General features: G+C 44.4%; 1 protein-coding gene across 1 annotated transcript in view; it reads left to right on the forward strand.

The window, feature by feature from the left end:
* sfrp5 (secreted frizzled-related protein 5) overlaps window positions 1-9,354 on the forward strand; it is a 15,451-nt gene extending 6,097 nt beyond the window's left edge. The window contains exons 2-3 of the mRNA XM_071914154.2: window positions 3,127-3,204; window positions 7,617-9,354. Of these exons, the coding sequence (XP_071770255.1) occupies window positions 3,127-3,204; window positions 7,617-7,945 (407 nt within the window). The 3' untranslated portion in view covers window positions 7,946-9,354. The remainder of the gene's footprint in view (window positions 1-3,126; window positions 3,205-7,616) is intronic.
* Window positions 9,355-16,285: the final 6,931 nt, after the last annotated feature.

The following is a 16,285-nucleotide window of genomic DNA, read 5'->3' on the forward strand; positions in this document are numbered from 1 at the left end:
AAACATTTTTGTGATATTGAGGAAATTTTATTGAATTTTGCCCTTCCCATCCAGCTTCTCTAATAATTCATCCCAATTCGCATAAAATACTTAAATGGAAACCCAGTTTATGGGTGTATGAGAGAGAGAGAGAGAGAGAGAGGAAAAAAGTGAAAAGAGCAAAAAGAGAGCAGGGGAGAGAGAGAGAGAGAGAGAGAGAGAGGGAGAGAGATGGAGATGGTGTGACAATAACCTCCTCAGAGCTATGATGAAGTGAAGCTCTGCCGTTAAATTATTGGACTCTTGCCGTAAACCATTTCCACTCTGGCTTTCTGTGTGACACTTAATGACAAGGCTTCCCACCAGACCTCCTCCCCTCTCGCCCTGCTCCCATCACACTCTCCTAAGCTGTCCTCTCATCCCCACCCGGCTCCTCCTCATCCCCTCAGCGCTATCTGCGAAGAACTAAGGCAGCAATATTATTACATTCACCATTTTGGTCGGGAACATTAGTGCATCTGTATTTCACTCTATGGATGTAACCCAGCACGCATTTGACAAACGCCGACATGCAGGAAGTGGCCGAGTCCAATGTCAACCCAAAAGAGCATACAATTTTCATAATGACATTATGGGACGGTAAAAAAATCTTATTAAAGCAGCTTTGGAAACGGTTTTGAACTGATATCAAAAAGACATTTAGGTCCTAATTTCACAATGCGAGCAGGTAGCAGCTCTGGAAAACTACAGACAACTTTCATTTTGGCGCTGTATTTACACAGGTTTTCAGCGTTGGTGCAGGCATCTATTCAACGTAAAAACGGTTTGCTGAGAAGTTTTACACCCTTGTAAATGTCAATATAATCGGCAAAGCCAGTACAAAGTCGGCTGCAGCAGGAAAAAAAAGCATCAAGCAGCGATTCCCACCAGAAGTTGATGGTGATTTCCCTATAGAGACCGGACGATGATGAGGGTAGTCGTCACTTAATTGATTTCTCTGCGGCTCGCGAATGGTGGTCCAAGCTCCACCGGGCTTCATGGAGGGACTGCTCTCTCCTGACACATGCTCTGGCATCAACACAGCTGGGCCCTCTGCCAACATACCACCCCTGTGAAACCAGAATGAATTACTGAGTAAGAGTCTGAATAAGATGTAACAGCTTCAAGGGAATCATTCAAAACAGACAAATCTAGAGGAGTTTTGGCGTCTCTCTCTAGATCTCTCTCTCTCTCTCTCTCTCTCTCTCTCTAGTGTGTGTGTGTGTGTGTGTTTGTGAGTGTGTGTGTGTGTTTGTGTGTGTGTTTCTGCGCTCCAATCCCAGTCTCCATGTCAGCACCAGACAATTAGAGGCCTGACCCTCTCGGCCTAGCAGGCCTCCCGCTTGTGAAAGCATGGGAACCCTCTGAGGAGAAAAACTGGCAGTTACTCTACAAGAACATGGTTCATCTCCCACCGGCACACACACACACACACACACACACACATATATACATACACTGAGCGACGGTTAGGGGGTTCACCTCCCCACGACCCAGGCAGCGAGGCATGCTGAACTTTGACCCCTCTCATTATCTGCCCAGACGCTGAGGTTTGGGCTGGGGTGATAACCTTCGAACCCTGACTTTTAACCCAGGGGCCTGGGCTGGACTGGGCTAGGCTAGTGTGTGTGTGTGTGTGTGTGTGTGTGTGTGTTGTGTGAAAGAGCAAGAGAGAGAGAGAGATCGGGCCGGGGGGAGAGAGAGTTTTGAAAATATTTTGGATATTGTGGTGAGAGAATAACAGAAAAATTTAGCAGTCGTCCGGCTAGTCTGAATAAGATCGCTTATTCAGCAGAAGGCCCGTGTTTTTTTTTTTCCCCCCTTCAGACAAGTTGTCTCTAATCATGGCACGTTCCATCACTCTGTAGGTATATATGTTTCAGCGGTGTAGGGAAGATTTCTATACCTGCGGCAACCACATCCTTCTCTCCATCTCCCCTTCTAATGCTCTGCCTCTTTCTCTCCATTGGCCCAAGGCTCTGTTTTGTGGATCAGCGGACTGATATGAGATACTTACAGCTGTAACCAGTCCTTCTGGGATTACATGGAGTTTATGTGGTTATTGTGATAAAAAAAATGTTTTATTTTGAAGAGGCTTTGAGGAAAATTGCATGGCAGTATGTCGTGTGTGTGTGTGTGTGTGTGTGAGTGAGAGAGAGAGAGAGAGAGAGAGAGAGAGAGAGAGAGAGAGTATTGATGGAAGAAGGAATTCCCATGCATGTTTGTTTAGAGGCGCTTTGAAAAGAATATTGGCGTGAAATTTTAATAATAATTGTTGAAATGTTGTCCCACGCCATATTTCTGAAGTAGTTTTTGCTGCAAAAGTGCAGTAACTGTTGTAAAAGCAAGCAAGCAATATTTGAAACAAACAACAAAAACTTAATGTCCTGTACTCGGTCTCTTTCATGTTGTATCTACATTCTGTGGGTACACAAAATGTAAATCACAAAATCACAAACAGTGAGGCTAAACTTGCAATGAGCAAAGGAGACCTTGCCAAAATGTTGTGTTAAAAATAAACTCAACTTGTTGCTTTGGTTTCCACTTGCTGTTTCACAATGTGTGGTTGCTGTGTGGCCTGAGCCCCGGCTGCGTCTGTGTACTGAATCACTTTTCACCGTGTTCAGCTTCTCCTGCTGCAACGTTTACCTTTCTGAGCAGCCAAGACCACGCCTGCACCACCAAAATATACAACAGCTGGAATTAAAACATTTTCTCCACTGTAATTGCAGGGCAAACATCAGTCAGACTCCTGGACTATATATTCCCTCCGCAGCAAATAGCCTCTGACAAGGTGGGGAGTGGTGGTGTGTGTGTGTGTGTGGGGGGGGGGGGGTGGGGGGTGGGGGTCCAAACAAGTGGCTGAAAAGTGCTCAGGGCTTAACGAGTACACATCGACACGACTTTGGTCTTGCTGACTGTACTTGACTAACAAACACCTCAACTCAACCGCCCACTGTGCGCTCAGCTCTTTGGAAACATTGTAGGATATTAGCTAAGCCTCAGCAGCATCAGCTTAAATTATAATGTTGAGATGGTTAGAGCACACTCTGCACACTAGAAAAGGTGACATTATTGATGACGGTGTCCTCTCTCTGTCTCCCCCAGTGTCTAAGGTCTGCCCTCCATGTGACAACGAGCTGAAAGCGGACAATATCATGGAACATTACTGCGCCAGTGACTTTGGTAAGTACCAGCAATTAAAATGTGCTAAACCTGCATGACGACACACAGGGCATGGGACTCAAAGAAGCTTCCATGACCTGCATTAATGCGTTCTTGACTCTCTCCACCTCTCACACTGCTTGCCGACAGGAGTGTTAAATAGTGTGGGGTGGGGGTAGAGGGGTGTACAGGTAACACAGTTTAACAGTTTAACGTAACCAAAGGCACACACAAATACCCAGATTTATAGGTGATACAGATGAAAATTTGCACAACAAAAATACACGTGCTATGACAATGTTGTTACTCATGATTAGTTATTTGAGAGTCAGTTTTTTGGACATGGTGTAGGTCGGTAAACTGGTAACAAACTGCCTCAGAGAAAGCCAGATTACACTGCAGCTGAGCCTTCATAGCGTCATGAAGACGTCAAAACCATCAGGTGCACAGGTTAGAAAAAAACAAGAAAAAACAGAACAAGAGCACAAACACGCTAACGACAGTTATGTTTCATCATAACAGTTTTTATTCTGTTATGTAAGGTTTTGTTTTGACTTGTAAAATTGAGAAAATTGGGTAGCTACTCTCGGGCTTGCTAGCTACAGCAGTAATAATAGTAATTCAAGCCTGCCTATCTACTAGCTGTCTGCTAGCTGAAATTTCTCTTTAAGAAAACGTATCTCACCTAGCATACCAACAACAATGCCAGGACCACCACTGCACACACACACATACACACACACACACACACACACACATACGCACTTAGGATGCACTGATCTGATACTGAGCATCGGTGACGGGCCAGTCTTGTACTTCAACACTGCATTGGCTTCATGTCTTATCAACTAACTATAAATTGCATAAAAACACACAAACCTACAACAATGTGTAAACTTATACATTTACAAACAGCTCATTTCCATTTTACCAGAAAATAAAGTTTCAGATGACTTTTAACAGTCTAACACTACAGTGTTTCAGTTTTTAGTTTCAGTTCCCTGTCTTCAAAAGGATGGAAACAGCACTCTTTATGGGTGGAAATAAAACATTAAATTCTATTTGATTTTTATGAAATTATTTCATCACATGTACTTCAGCTTTGTTTTGGTTTCTTCTTTTCTATGGTATTGGTTTACAACTTGAACCGCAATACTTATGCTGGTATTGGTTGAGAAGTGTCAAAAGTCAAAATGAAAAAGTGGGATGCATCCCTAGTACAACCATAACCACACACACACACACACACACACACACGCACATGTAGCACACACGCATTTGGCAACTCCCATTTTGAACTGTGCTCTCTGCAACCATAATTATATTCCTTTCTTTTTTTTTTTTTTACAAAAAGACAAACCCCCAATGTCCGTTCAACACCATTTTCTAACATTCTTACTTTCCAGAATTCGACTTTCTCACCACCACAGTTATGACCTGAACACAAAGCCAGAACGTAACTATTCCAACCATTTCTGCTCATCAAGGCTTTTGGCCCAACGGACTCTGCGACTGAAACTCTCCTTGGACTATTGCCCTAGTCTTTAGAGTTAATGATATACAGCTCTCTATTTTCTGTGGTCATGAGACTCTGATGATGAAACTACTAATGGTGAGAACATTCATAGCCTTGGGAGGCTCATGAAGAACATGGCTCAGGCTTCTGCACAGATTAATTATAATAGCAAATGATATGTGGCCAGATCTATGCTGGAAACCATATTTCTACAGAAACCTGTCCCAGCCTATTTTATAGCACAATGGAGATGTCTGGAGTTTAAAAAAAAAACACAGACCAAGTTTCATAATCTATTTTCTGGCAATTACTCATGCCTAACATGGCTGCATATGATGATTGTGAACATTATAGAAGACGACAAATTACAAAACAATAGAAATGTATATAGCATAATCATTCACATCCAACAACAACAAAAAATAGTACTCCTTTGTGCACATTGCTCACTGGGAACTGCGGCCAAAATGTCGGCTCATCCCTTGTAATCTATCGTGACTTTACAAAAATCACACTTAGATATTTATTTGTCTGATTAATTGCGAGATTTAATATCTCGATCTTGTGTTGCCAACCCGGGGGGGAAGGTTTTGGGATCAGAAAGCAAGACAAAATGTCTTTCTTTTCATTAGAGTGAAACATGATTACATCTGAAGGCAGATAGCCAGCCATAGACAAGCGCTGGAGAGATTACAGTGGTGTTATTGGCTGTAGATGTATGTCACCGGATGAGACACTGGGATGACTGGAGGAGTCAAGATAACAGAGACGTATGGATTGTGGGATGCAGCCAAGAGTGACTCTACTATGTTATTCTATAGGGTGATATTTGATTACAGCTTTATCTCACGCCTCATGGACGCTGTTACTTACTCATCTTTGGACGCCGCTCGCCCTAAACGTCTTTCAAACCTTGTGTTTTATTATAGTCTACGTTTGAAGGCTGAACCCATATTTCTCAGCATTCCTCGTTGTACCATTCAGCAGCATGGCACAAATGGCAAGGGTAGTAAAGGAGAGAGGAGGGGAGTGGGTCTGCGATAGAGTCTCCACCTGGCTGGGAGGGGAGGTGACGTGCTGTAGCTCAAGGAAAACCTGTTTCTCCTCAAAATGACAGCACACTTCTCTCTCTCCCGCTCCCTCTCTCTCTCCATCTGCTCCCCTTCTTCCTCCATGCCTCCTCTACTCACTTTAAAGAGAGCGGGTTTGTATAAAAAGTGGGCACAGCTTGTCACGGGGATACTGGCCAGGCTCAAATGCGCAGCGGGCCCCACTGCATCACTTATGACTGAATATGGGTGGGCATTCAAAGTGGGGCTGGGGCAAATTATTTTATCCTTCCTATCCTCGCTGAACACACGTACACACACACACACACATGCATGCATGAATACTCTCATTCAGGTACACGCACACTCAGGCACGCAAATACATACAGTACATACACACACTTAAAGGTCCCTCCGTAAAGGAACTGGATGTGAATCAGGACATGGATGGCAACTCAACACACGCATTCCTCCGCGAACATGCTACCGCCTCACGTGTATATATGCATCAGAGTGTACGAAGGCGTGTTTATAAAACAGCAGACAAGGAGGCGAGAAGTGAAATGGCGATCTTCCAAGAGGCTCGGGTACATAGCGATGCTTCATACCGGCCCCGTGCCTTTGCCCTGCCCATGATTAATTTCGCCTGTCAAAACGCTCACCCGGAGAATTCCTCGCTCAAACGCTTGGCAGTTCAAATTTAATCTCTCACATGTATAAATACGAACGTATAAACATGAGGGTGGACAGCAGATACGAGTCGGCACTTCATTAGTCTGATATCCCGGTGCTTGTTGTAACGTAACGCCGCGTATCTACAGTGTGCACAGAGGTTATCTAATCTTATATCCTTTGCCTTGAAAAATACACACGTCTGTGTAGGAAAATGAAATTATTATCAGAGGAGTTATCTGATGGTCAGGAGAGTCCTGGAATGATGACAGTCTCGAGCTTTCCAGTAAACACACGTTATCTCCTGATAGAGAACTATGAGGCATACAAAATAGACAACATCTGATTACGCTGCACTTTAGCCTATCTTATCTTCATCTTTAATTAAATTGCTTTGGTGACCTGAAATAGCAGTGGTATGTGAAGAATGAGATTGACCTGCATGGACCCACAAGTGGTTCTTGATATGGTGGTTCCATATAAATGTGTTAATTGCTCTTAAGGATTGTTGTCCCATGTAGAAACATTATTGACTTTATAACACCGAAAGCTTGTGCACCTTTCCTTCTGGCAGAACTGATGCTGTCAGAGAGATAGATAGATACACACACACACATACTCACACACACACACCAGGATGCAGTTTTTGGACGCTGCGTGGGATATTAGTGTTGAGTTTTTGCCGGAGGTTAAATGATGATTCTCAGGAGAGGTGTAAACTAGCCGCCTGTTCAGGGCCCAGCACAGAGCTCAGTGCTCTTCCTGTGAGCAGGCTCCAAAAAAATCTCACAGCCACTCCAAGTAGAAGAGAAACTGGGAAACAGAGTGACACATCATTGGCATCCGTCCACCTGGGTGTAACTGTCTGTGTGTGGTAGAAAACAAAAGTTAAAAATAATGACTTGAAATATATGAGGCAAAATTTTGGAAAAACTGCAGTACAAGGAAGTAAATTATATTCTCTTTGAACCAACCAATCAAATGTTGTGAGACAATTAGGTTTGCTAAAAGGAGAACTGGACTATTTTTCCATTACATCACTTGTTTGTTCTGGGCATGTATTCAGACTTTGTTTACATAACAATATAATTGAACAAGTAAACCATGATGCTTTCGACTAAAATTATCGCTGGAGAGCTTTTCCCCTGAGAAACAAATTCAAGTCACTGATCAACTCTCCCTCTCTCCCCCCTCAGCCCTCAAGATGAAGATCAAGGAGGTGAAGAAGGAGAAGGGCGACAGGAAGCTGATCGCGGCACAGAAGAAGAAGAAGGTGCTGAAGCAGGGCGTGCTGCGGAAGAAGGACCTGAAGAAGCTGACCCTGTACATCAAGAACGGGGCCAACTGCCCCTGCTCCCAGCTGGACAGCCTGGGCTCCAACTTCCTTATCATGGGCCGCAAAGTGGACCAGCAACTGCTGCTCATGTCCATTCACAAGTGGGACAAGAAGAGCAAGGAGCTCAAGTTCGCCATCAAGTACATGAAGTCCCATCAGTGTCCCACCTACCACACCGTCTTCCAGTGACACAGATCCCTGTACTGTTCCCTCAATCCCTTACGCAGTTAGTTCACTCCATTATCGCATCCTGTTCCAGCTAGTTCCTAAATTCTCCTGTCTGTAATGTGTCCCTGAACCCCAGATCCCTTCAAAATCTGTTACCATCCCACTGTGTAGTCCTAGGGGGCCACAGGGTGGCCAGGCTTTTGTTTTCTCAGCTTTAACATGAATCAACTCATCAAGGGGGTCGTTCTGATCCGTTTAGATAAATCAGGCATATTAATGGGGAGGGAAAAAGCTGCTACACAGTCTGCGTGTCCCACAGATTACTGCCTTAGCCACATGCTTGCCCATAAAAGCCCCAAAGAAGCCCCAGACTTTATAACAATTAGCCAGATATCACTTTACTTTACTGTCTTTCTAGTTTTGAAGAGCAGGAATTTTGATCCTAAAGTGAGTTTGCTACCCCCTCGCAATTTCTTCATTCACAAAACCTTGCAAGACAACTCTATTTTCCTCTTTTGTTATAGTAGAGCAAATCACATGTATGATATTTTACAGCAACCATGTTTATCGATTAGACAGTAGCAATGGGAAATGGGAATTTAAAGAGTCGAGGCAACTACAGGAGGGAAAATGCTTGTTTGATGATGTAATTATTTCAGACAGAATGGAAAGGGAGTTGAGTGGGAAGGGAGGGTTTCTTTCTATGTAAAAAGGGCGAAGAGAAGATACACTATATGCGGGCTATGCAATGGGCCAGTGCAGACACTGGCGCAGAGCTCCCGAGAACGATGTCAAAGCAGAGAAATGTATGTAGGAGATCCACTTAACTGTATTTGTTTGATCATGTAAAAAGTAGGTAATTCAGATGAACGCTAGATGATTAGAAAACGAGGCCTTTTTCTCTTTCCCCTGATCTGCCCCTGTTGGGAAAGAAGACCAATGGAATGAGACACGGCAAAGAGAGATAGACTGACGGACCGGATTATGCTTCCACTGACTGTTGTACAGCTTCTGTGGGCTGAAAGAGGGAAACTTGAATATTTCTGCTTTTTGAAATGGAGAGAGAGGAGGAGGGTGAGGCAGAGAAGACATCTTCCTGAGAAAAAAGGGGAGAAAGAGAGAGAAAGAGAGAGAGAGAGACTCCGGACAGAACCAACGATGTTGGATTGGAAAGTCTCTGGTACTCACTATTTTTTCACTATCACTCTTCAAATGTTTCTTATTTTTCTGAAATTGTCATAATTTGCTTCAGTTATACATCTATGGTATGAAAACAGAAATCATACGTACAGACATAGCACCTGAATTCACCGTTGCTGTAGCAATAAAAGATAAAAATTTAACTTTGACAATAATGTTTTTTAATCAGTTAACCTGTAAGTAGTTCTGTTACTGAAATACGTCTTTGTTTTACAAAAAAAGTAAATGAATAAAATATATTTGAAATTTTTATAAAGAATACCTCTTGGAAATGTGCAATTTCTTTATCTTAAATAAGTGCAATCAAAGTCATTATGATTAAAACACACATGACACACACTCACACATGTAAAAACTCTTCCTTTTCTGACTTTATTATCTGGAGAGAATGACTCTCTGACTTGCTTTAGTTCCTAGTTAAAGGAAGTCTACTCTATATTAGTATGAACACACATGAATGCCTGCTTACATACAATAGCAAATGCATACATAAAACACACACACACACACCTTCCCGCCTCCCCACACACACATACTGTATGTAAGCGTGTTCAACAAAATGTGATCCTTGTGTGATTCCATACAGTTCTATGCATTCATATTTGTGTGTCCATTTTTGAAAGAGAAGAGGAGGGGTAGAGGAGTATTTGAGTGCATGTGGCCTCCCCCACACCTTAATTTCTCCTTTGAGAGGGCAGAAAGGAGCGAAGCCTCCGTCGCAATGCCAAGATCTTCCCCGAGCCACACCGCCCCTAATCAGGCTACACACGAAGCCCGCGCCCCTCTGAGCCAGGACTCCGAAAACCAGCAGGACTCAGAGAGTGTCAGAGAGTGGAGCGGGTGACGCAGACAGACAGCAGGCTGCAATGTAATTGACCAACTCCATCAAACCCACCCAGAGCTTAAACAATCCAGACACGCACGTAATGAATTCACCGCAATAAAAAAGATTTGGCATCGGCGTTCTCCAGCACGCAAGATGGATCAATTGTGACATTGTATTCTTCGATATCTTCCACCCATATTTCCCAGAACATGGAGGCCGTTCAAGACCGTATGAAGCCAGAAGGGCCGGTGGTGTGACGACCTGTTTCCAGCTGATAGTCGAGATAGGGCACGCTCTCTGTCTCTAGGCTGAGGAATGACAGAAATAGGAAGGGACAGGGATATTGGTTAGAATCCTGCAGGACAAGGCTGCCTTTGTAGGAGGCATCAAAACCTATCTGTCTCTTCACATAACGCGTGTGATTGGAAGAGATAAGCGCAGAGCTCAAAAGCTGCAATTCCATAGAGGCTGAATGCACCGCGTTGGGAAATGTTCACCTCCCTCACCAGAGTTGAATTAGCTCTCGTGCATAAAAATGTAGATTAGATGCAGCTAGATGAGTAGAATTCAAAGAGGCAGCGAAAGCAAGAGGTAGATGTGTGGCGAGCTCGAGACGAAGAGAGAGAAGGTGAGAGAGGAGAGGAGGTGGGAGGGATGAGGAGAGAGAGGAGCGAAAGAGCCTGGCTGGGTCCCACGGACACCCGTCAGCACCTCCTCAAAGGTCACTTAGTGTAGTTAATAAGGGCCTGACGAGGGACCAGCGACATACACATACAAAAACACACACACACACACACACACACATACACACACATGGCCGGCAAAGTAGGAATACAGGACTGCATTGTCTCCCGCTCCCCTCCAATCAGCCATGACATCAATTATTAAATACACACATGCAAATACACACTGTCTAACCCTGGTTAAGTTATTATACAGAGAAAGCAGTGTAGAGAAAGGCCATCGTTGAGAAAGGCCCACACACACACACACACACACACACACACACACACACACACACACACACACACACACACACATACTGCCCGCCTTCTGAAACACACATAGCCCAATTCTCCTCCGCCCTCCCTTGTCTTACCCTTTTTCCCCGAGTTGGACAGCTCTCTCACACACACACACATACATAATACATGCTCATACACACACAGCCTCACTCTCCGTTGTCCTCACTCACACACACACACACACACACACACACACACACACACACACACACATACACTTCAGAGAAGAATGGCCTCATTGTCTGTTTTTATTGCAGTGCGCTGATAAGTGCCACCTTTTTCACAGTTGAATAGTGGCTGTCTGTCTGGCTGTCACCTGTACATACACACGTGCACACGCACGTGCACGCTCACACACGCACACTGCAAAAAATGTCCAGTTGACAAGGCATGCAGTCTCATAATCAGACTTAATGGAAAATCCCACCCTCAGATACTTTTACACTGTTATGTATCATTAATCTGTGATGTCCAATGCATTCCAGTGTTGAAACTTTGTTTTTGGATTTTTTGGTGTACTTTTCCTAAACCTGCCTTGTCTAGTTCTACTTCAGTTTCCTATGTTTCCCAGAATCAAATATTTTGACAACCCCCAGAGAACGGACGTGAACCAATATTCAAATGCAAAATTTCAATATTTGAGAAAATGTTTTTCTTATGCGAATTCATACAGGAAACAAGCTATTGAAATTTGAATGTGTGTCAATACATGAGGAAAATATTTTCTCAAACATTGACACCAGTGCTTGTAAATTGTTTTTCCTGTGGCTTTACCTCTTCGCTTTACAAGTTATTGATGATGAAAAAAACAAATATTTGACAAATATCCAATATCCAATATCAAGCTTACTTCACTCTGCTTTATTTGGAGAGAGTAATAGTGATAGTTCTAGCTCAAACTACAGCAAGTCTTGTGGCTGCATTGCATTACGGATTATTGCAGCTACTGTCTTCTATGATTGATTTCTCCCTGTGTTATTGTTGAATGTTGGCAAAATGGAGAGTCTAGAAAGAAGCCCTCGCTCTTTGATTCTGTGGGAAAGACACCAAAACCTGACATTTATTGTCATTTTGTAGACAGTTGAAAAATGTTCTCCTATTGCAACTCCATTGCAGTGACATCATGTTGTCCATGTTTGGCCAGTTATCTGAAGAAAAATACACCAGCAATCAACAAAATGGAGCCATCACAAATATTTGTTTTTTAACAGAGCTTGAAGTATTTTAGGATGAAATTTTCCTTTAAAATCTCATTTTCAACAAGTAAAGAATATCCTGAAACAAGGTAGCACGCATACACACACACACACACACACACACACACACACACACACGCACACACACACATGCACACATATCAGATTTGACTATACCTCAACAAAAAAGAAGCATTATAATGTTTGGGAGGGGCAGAAAAATTGAGATCAGTTCCAGAATGCCTCTCTCTACCCGCCACACAAGACACCATTAAAACAGCATTAGACAGTAAGCCAACAACCTTCTGGTCTGGACCACCAGACCACCTGCCTGCTGGAATGGAGGACAGAGAGTAATGCACATTCATTTAGAGAGAGAGAGAGAGAGAGAGAGAGAGAGAGAGAGAGAGAGAGGGAGAGAGAGGAGAGCAACAAACACAGACAGAAGGATTGTACTGGCTCTGAGCCTTGGCCTGCCTTGCTCAGTAAAATGCATTAAAGATGTTGCATTACAAAACAGTGTGTGTGTGTGTGTGTGTGTGTGTGTGTGTGTGTGTGTGTGTGTGTGTGTGTGTGTGTGTGTGTAAGTGTGCACGTTCATAGTAATATGGTGTAGGCTCCCTTTAAAAGGCCTAAAGCAAGCCAGGGAGTCATTTTCTCCTGATAATAAAGTCAAAAACAGCAGAATTTCTACATGTGGCGAGAGAGCTGTTTTCCATATTGGTGCTTCGCTTTCCTTTACATGCATACTTGATCAAGGTAAAAGGGCACTTAGCTGCAGAATCTTCTCACTTGTGATGAAAATGAAGGATAAATTGGGATTGTTCTGCATGTTGCACTCTGAGCTGTTTGACAAAGCATCCAGGATATGAAACCGCTGCCCTTCAGAGTCAATGAGATAATTCACCCTGGTCTAGAGCCTGTCAGTCATCACTAAACTAAGCTGAGTGTCTGCCCTCTCCAACGCCTCCTCATTCACACTGATGCTAATGTGTCATTTAAAATCCTGTAAAATTATTTAATACTAGGAAACTGCTAATGTCATTGGTAGTGTGTGTGTGTGTGTGCGTGTGTGTGTGTGTGTGTGTGTGAGGTGTGAGTGAGTGCATTCTGGGACAGTTTTCAAATCAAACCGTAGAGTGGTGGATGTCAAGCAAATTATCACGTCTGTCACTTCCATTTTAATCACTGCAGCATGGTGACAGAGTAATGTGTGTGTATGCACTCCAATGTGTTCACGTGTTTGTGTGTGCATGTGTGTGTGTGTACACACACATATGTGACAGCCAAATTGTGGCTTCTTTTCTATTAGTACTGATCTGTGTCACACACTGACCCAGTGACACAATGACACTGTGACAATGACATTCTCTTTAGTCAAAGCCTGTCAGTCGGCCTATTGCACTAGGGTTACAAGGTTAGATCCGCAGAACCCACACACACACACACACAGACACACACACACGCAAGCACAGAGACCTGGGGAAAGGAGGGCAGGGGGACGGGAGAGAGTGGGAGTGCGAGGGCGAGTGAATAGGAGAAAGGAGTGAGGGGGCAGTTGGGGGGAGAGGAGGGGTTGGATAAGAAAACACCCAAGCTGCTCTCAAGGGACTTTGGCTCTCGGAAACAATCACACTGGCCTCAGCGTCTCATCTGCAGTGGAAAATGAATAAATTAATAGGTGAAGTAGAGGGCCTCCCATGGGCAGGGTCCCGGGGCCATCTGTGAAGGCCATCAGCATGTCCCAAACCTGCTGTTTCCCCACTGAACCAACATGTCAGCCTGGAGATTTACTGCTGCATGGAAAGCATACACACACACACACACAAACACACACACACACACACACACACGCCCATGCACCCACACCCTCACACATGTACACACAAACGCACAAGGGGATACACTCACAGACACAGCCAAAAAGACACCCAACACACACACACACATATATACAGAAGTGTGCATGCGTGCAGACATACAAAGGCACGCACAAACATGGACACAAACACACAAGCGGGAAGAAAAGTTCACACTCTCGCTGAGCTACAAACACACACACACACACACCCACGTGCGTGCACAAACACTTGCCGTGTCCGGAGATTTACACCAGTTTGGAAAGACAAGCATCGCCCAATAAATAAATCCATTTCCCCTAGTGACCTGTTGACCTCTCGCTCTCTCTTTCTGTCACACACACACAACGGCGAGGGTCAAGGTCAGACAGGGATGAGCGGAAGGTCAGAAGGAGGCGAAACTGTGGAGGTGTGTGTGTGTGTGTGTGTGTGTGTGTGTGTGTGTGTGCAGGCTGATAAAATGTGTGTGGAGTGACAGCCCTCCTCTGTGGCTGGGGGTTAGCAGTGTGACACCGACAGTTAAGCCTCCATGTTTTGGCAGCCAGGTCGTGACCTCTGACCCCCTCGGACCCTGAGAGACGGGGCGGTCTGCTCAGGTCGGACTGTGTTGGACACTAATTGACATAATCTCCCATCTCCTTCTTGTCAGTCTCTTTTCAGCCCACCGGGATAATCAGTGTGGCTCAGGGAGTGTGTGTTTGGGTGCCATTCTACCATTGTTAAGTGGAAATAGCCCTGCGCCGTTGCTAGCTCTCCCATCAAGTGTCCTCCCTCCCTCCCTCCCTCCCTCCCTCCCTCCCTCCCTCCCTCCCTCCTCTGCCTCTACCTCTCCACCTCCTTTCTCCCCTCTTCCCTCGCCCCCCCCTCCCTCCCCTGGAGAGCTGAACACAATGGCTCTTTAAGAAGATACACAGATTCAGGGGGTTTGAGTTCTCATCTTAAGGCTCGGTCGCTCTAAATGATTTTTATGCCGATTGTAAGCCCAGCTGGACCATTCAAACCATCGGGAGCGAGTCTGGGACCAACAGCGGGCGCGGATTAGGTCCGTCCTATAGTGTGAAAGGGTTCAGGACTCAAGACTTTAGCCCTCCTCACGACTCGTCGAGACCAGCTGGAGCTCAGTAAGATTTTTTCCAACGTGTTGGTTTTGGTCGGGCCCAGTCTGGGCAGGCTTGTGTGGTGTGAAGCGGTCCAAGACTCACCAAAACTGAAATCTGGGCAATCCTGGCAACAGCCAATGGGAGGAAGGAGGAAGAAAAGTGGATAAACTAAAAGAGAAGTCACTTTTAATAACTTTTTTAAGACGTTTTTTTCTTCGCTTTTGTAGGCAGACTACTGCATAAGCATTGGTGTTAAGTAGTTATTGGCAAGGTGACTTGGCAAGCGATTATCTCCTCCATGCTTGTTTTGTCTCTCAATGGTCTTGTGACCCCAGACTTCCTTTTTCCTGTCTACACGAACGGTCGTGTTTTCACGAGATTTGTGAATTTTGAGACGAGCCACTGAGAGAATCAAGTCATGTGTCATCCTTCGTCTTCATGTGTGTGGCGCCCCCTTCTTTTTCCCCCGTCACCTAGTTTGTACACCTTTCCAACGGCAAGGCATGGATTTACTCAAGGCCAGTGATTTAGTCTGAATTTCCCTCGTTGAGCACAATTTGAGCAGTCTAGTAGTCTGACCTAAGCCTTAATTTGTTAGCTCTTCCTCTCACACCCTCAATCCTCTGCACCTCCTTAGCCCCCGGCCAACACACTTCACTCTTCTCTTGTCCTACTCCTTTTTCCCTCTCCTGCACTAACAAGCTACAGTTCATGCTTCACTCACTCTCCTTCAGACAATAACTTCCCTCATTGTCTCACTGGCCCATTTCTGTTCTACACAGCATCTCCTCTGCCAGACTTTGCTCATACTAAATCTCAGGCTATCATCGCATAAGACATTGAGATGACAAAATGTGCATTTGTCACTTTGTGAAATGTAACCAAAGGACCGGAGTTGCTCTTCACAGCTGCACACATCCTCAACATTCTATTAGCAACCGTGTAACCGTCACATAATATGCTTGTTTAGCACAGCAGCTGAAATGATGATATTACTTCTGTCTTTCCCAATGAGAAAATGTGGGAAATTAGATTTTAATGATTTCACGGTTAGCACAGTAGAATGCTACACATCTCCAATAATGATGGATGATCTCTCCGGAATGTGCTTTTTAATATGCAGGTGACGTATTGACTTTCATTGCATATTATAAG

This window comes from Centroberyx gerrardi, chromosome 15 (genome assembly GCF_048128805.1).
Source record: "Centroberyx gerrardi isolate f3 chromosome 15, fCenGer3.hap1.cur.20231027, whole genome shotgun sequence".
NCBI lineage: Eukaryota > Metazoa > Chordata > Actinopteri > Beryciformes > Berycidae > Centroberyx > Centroberyx gerrardi.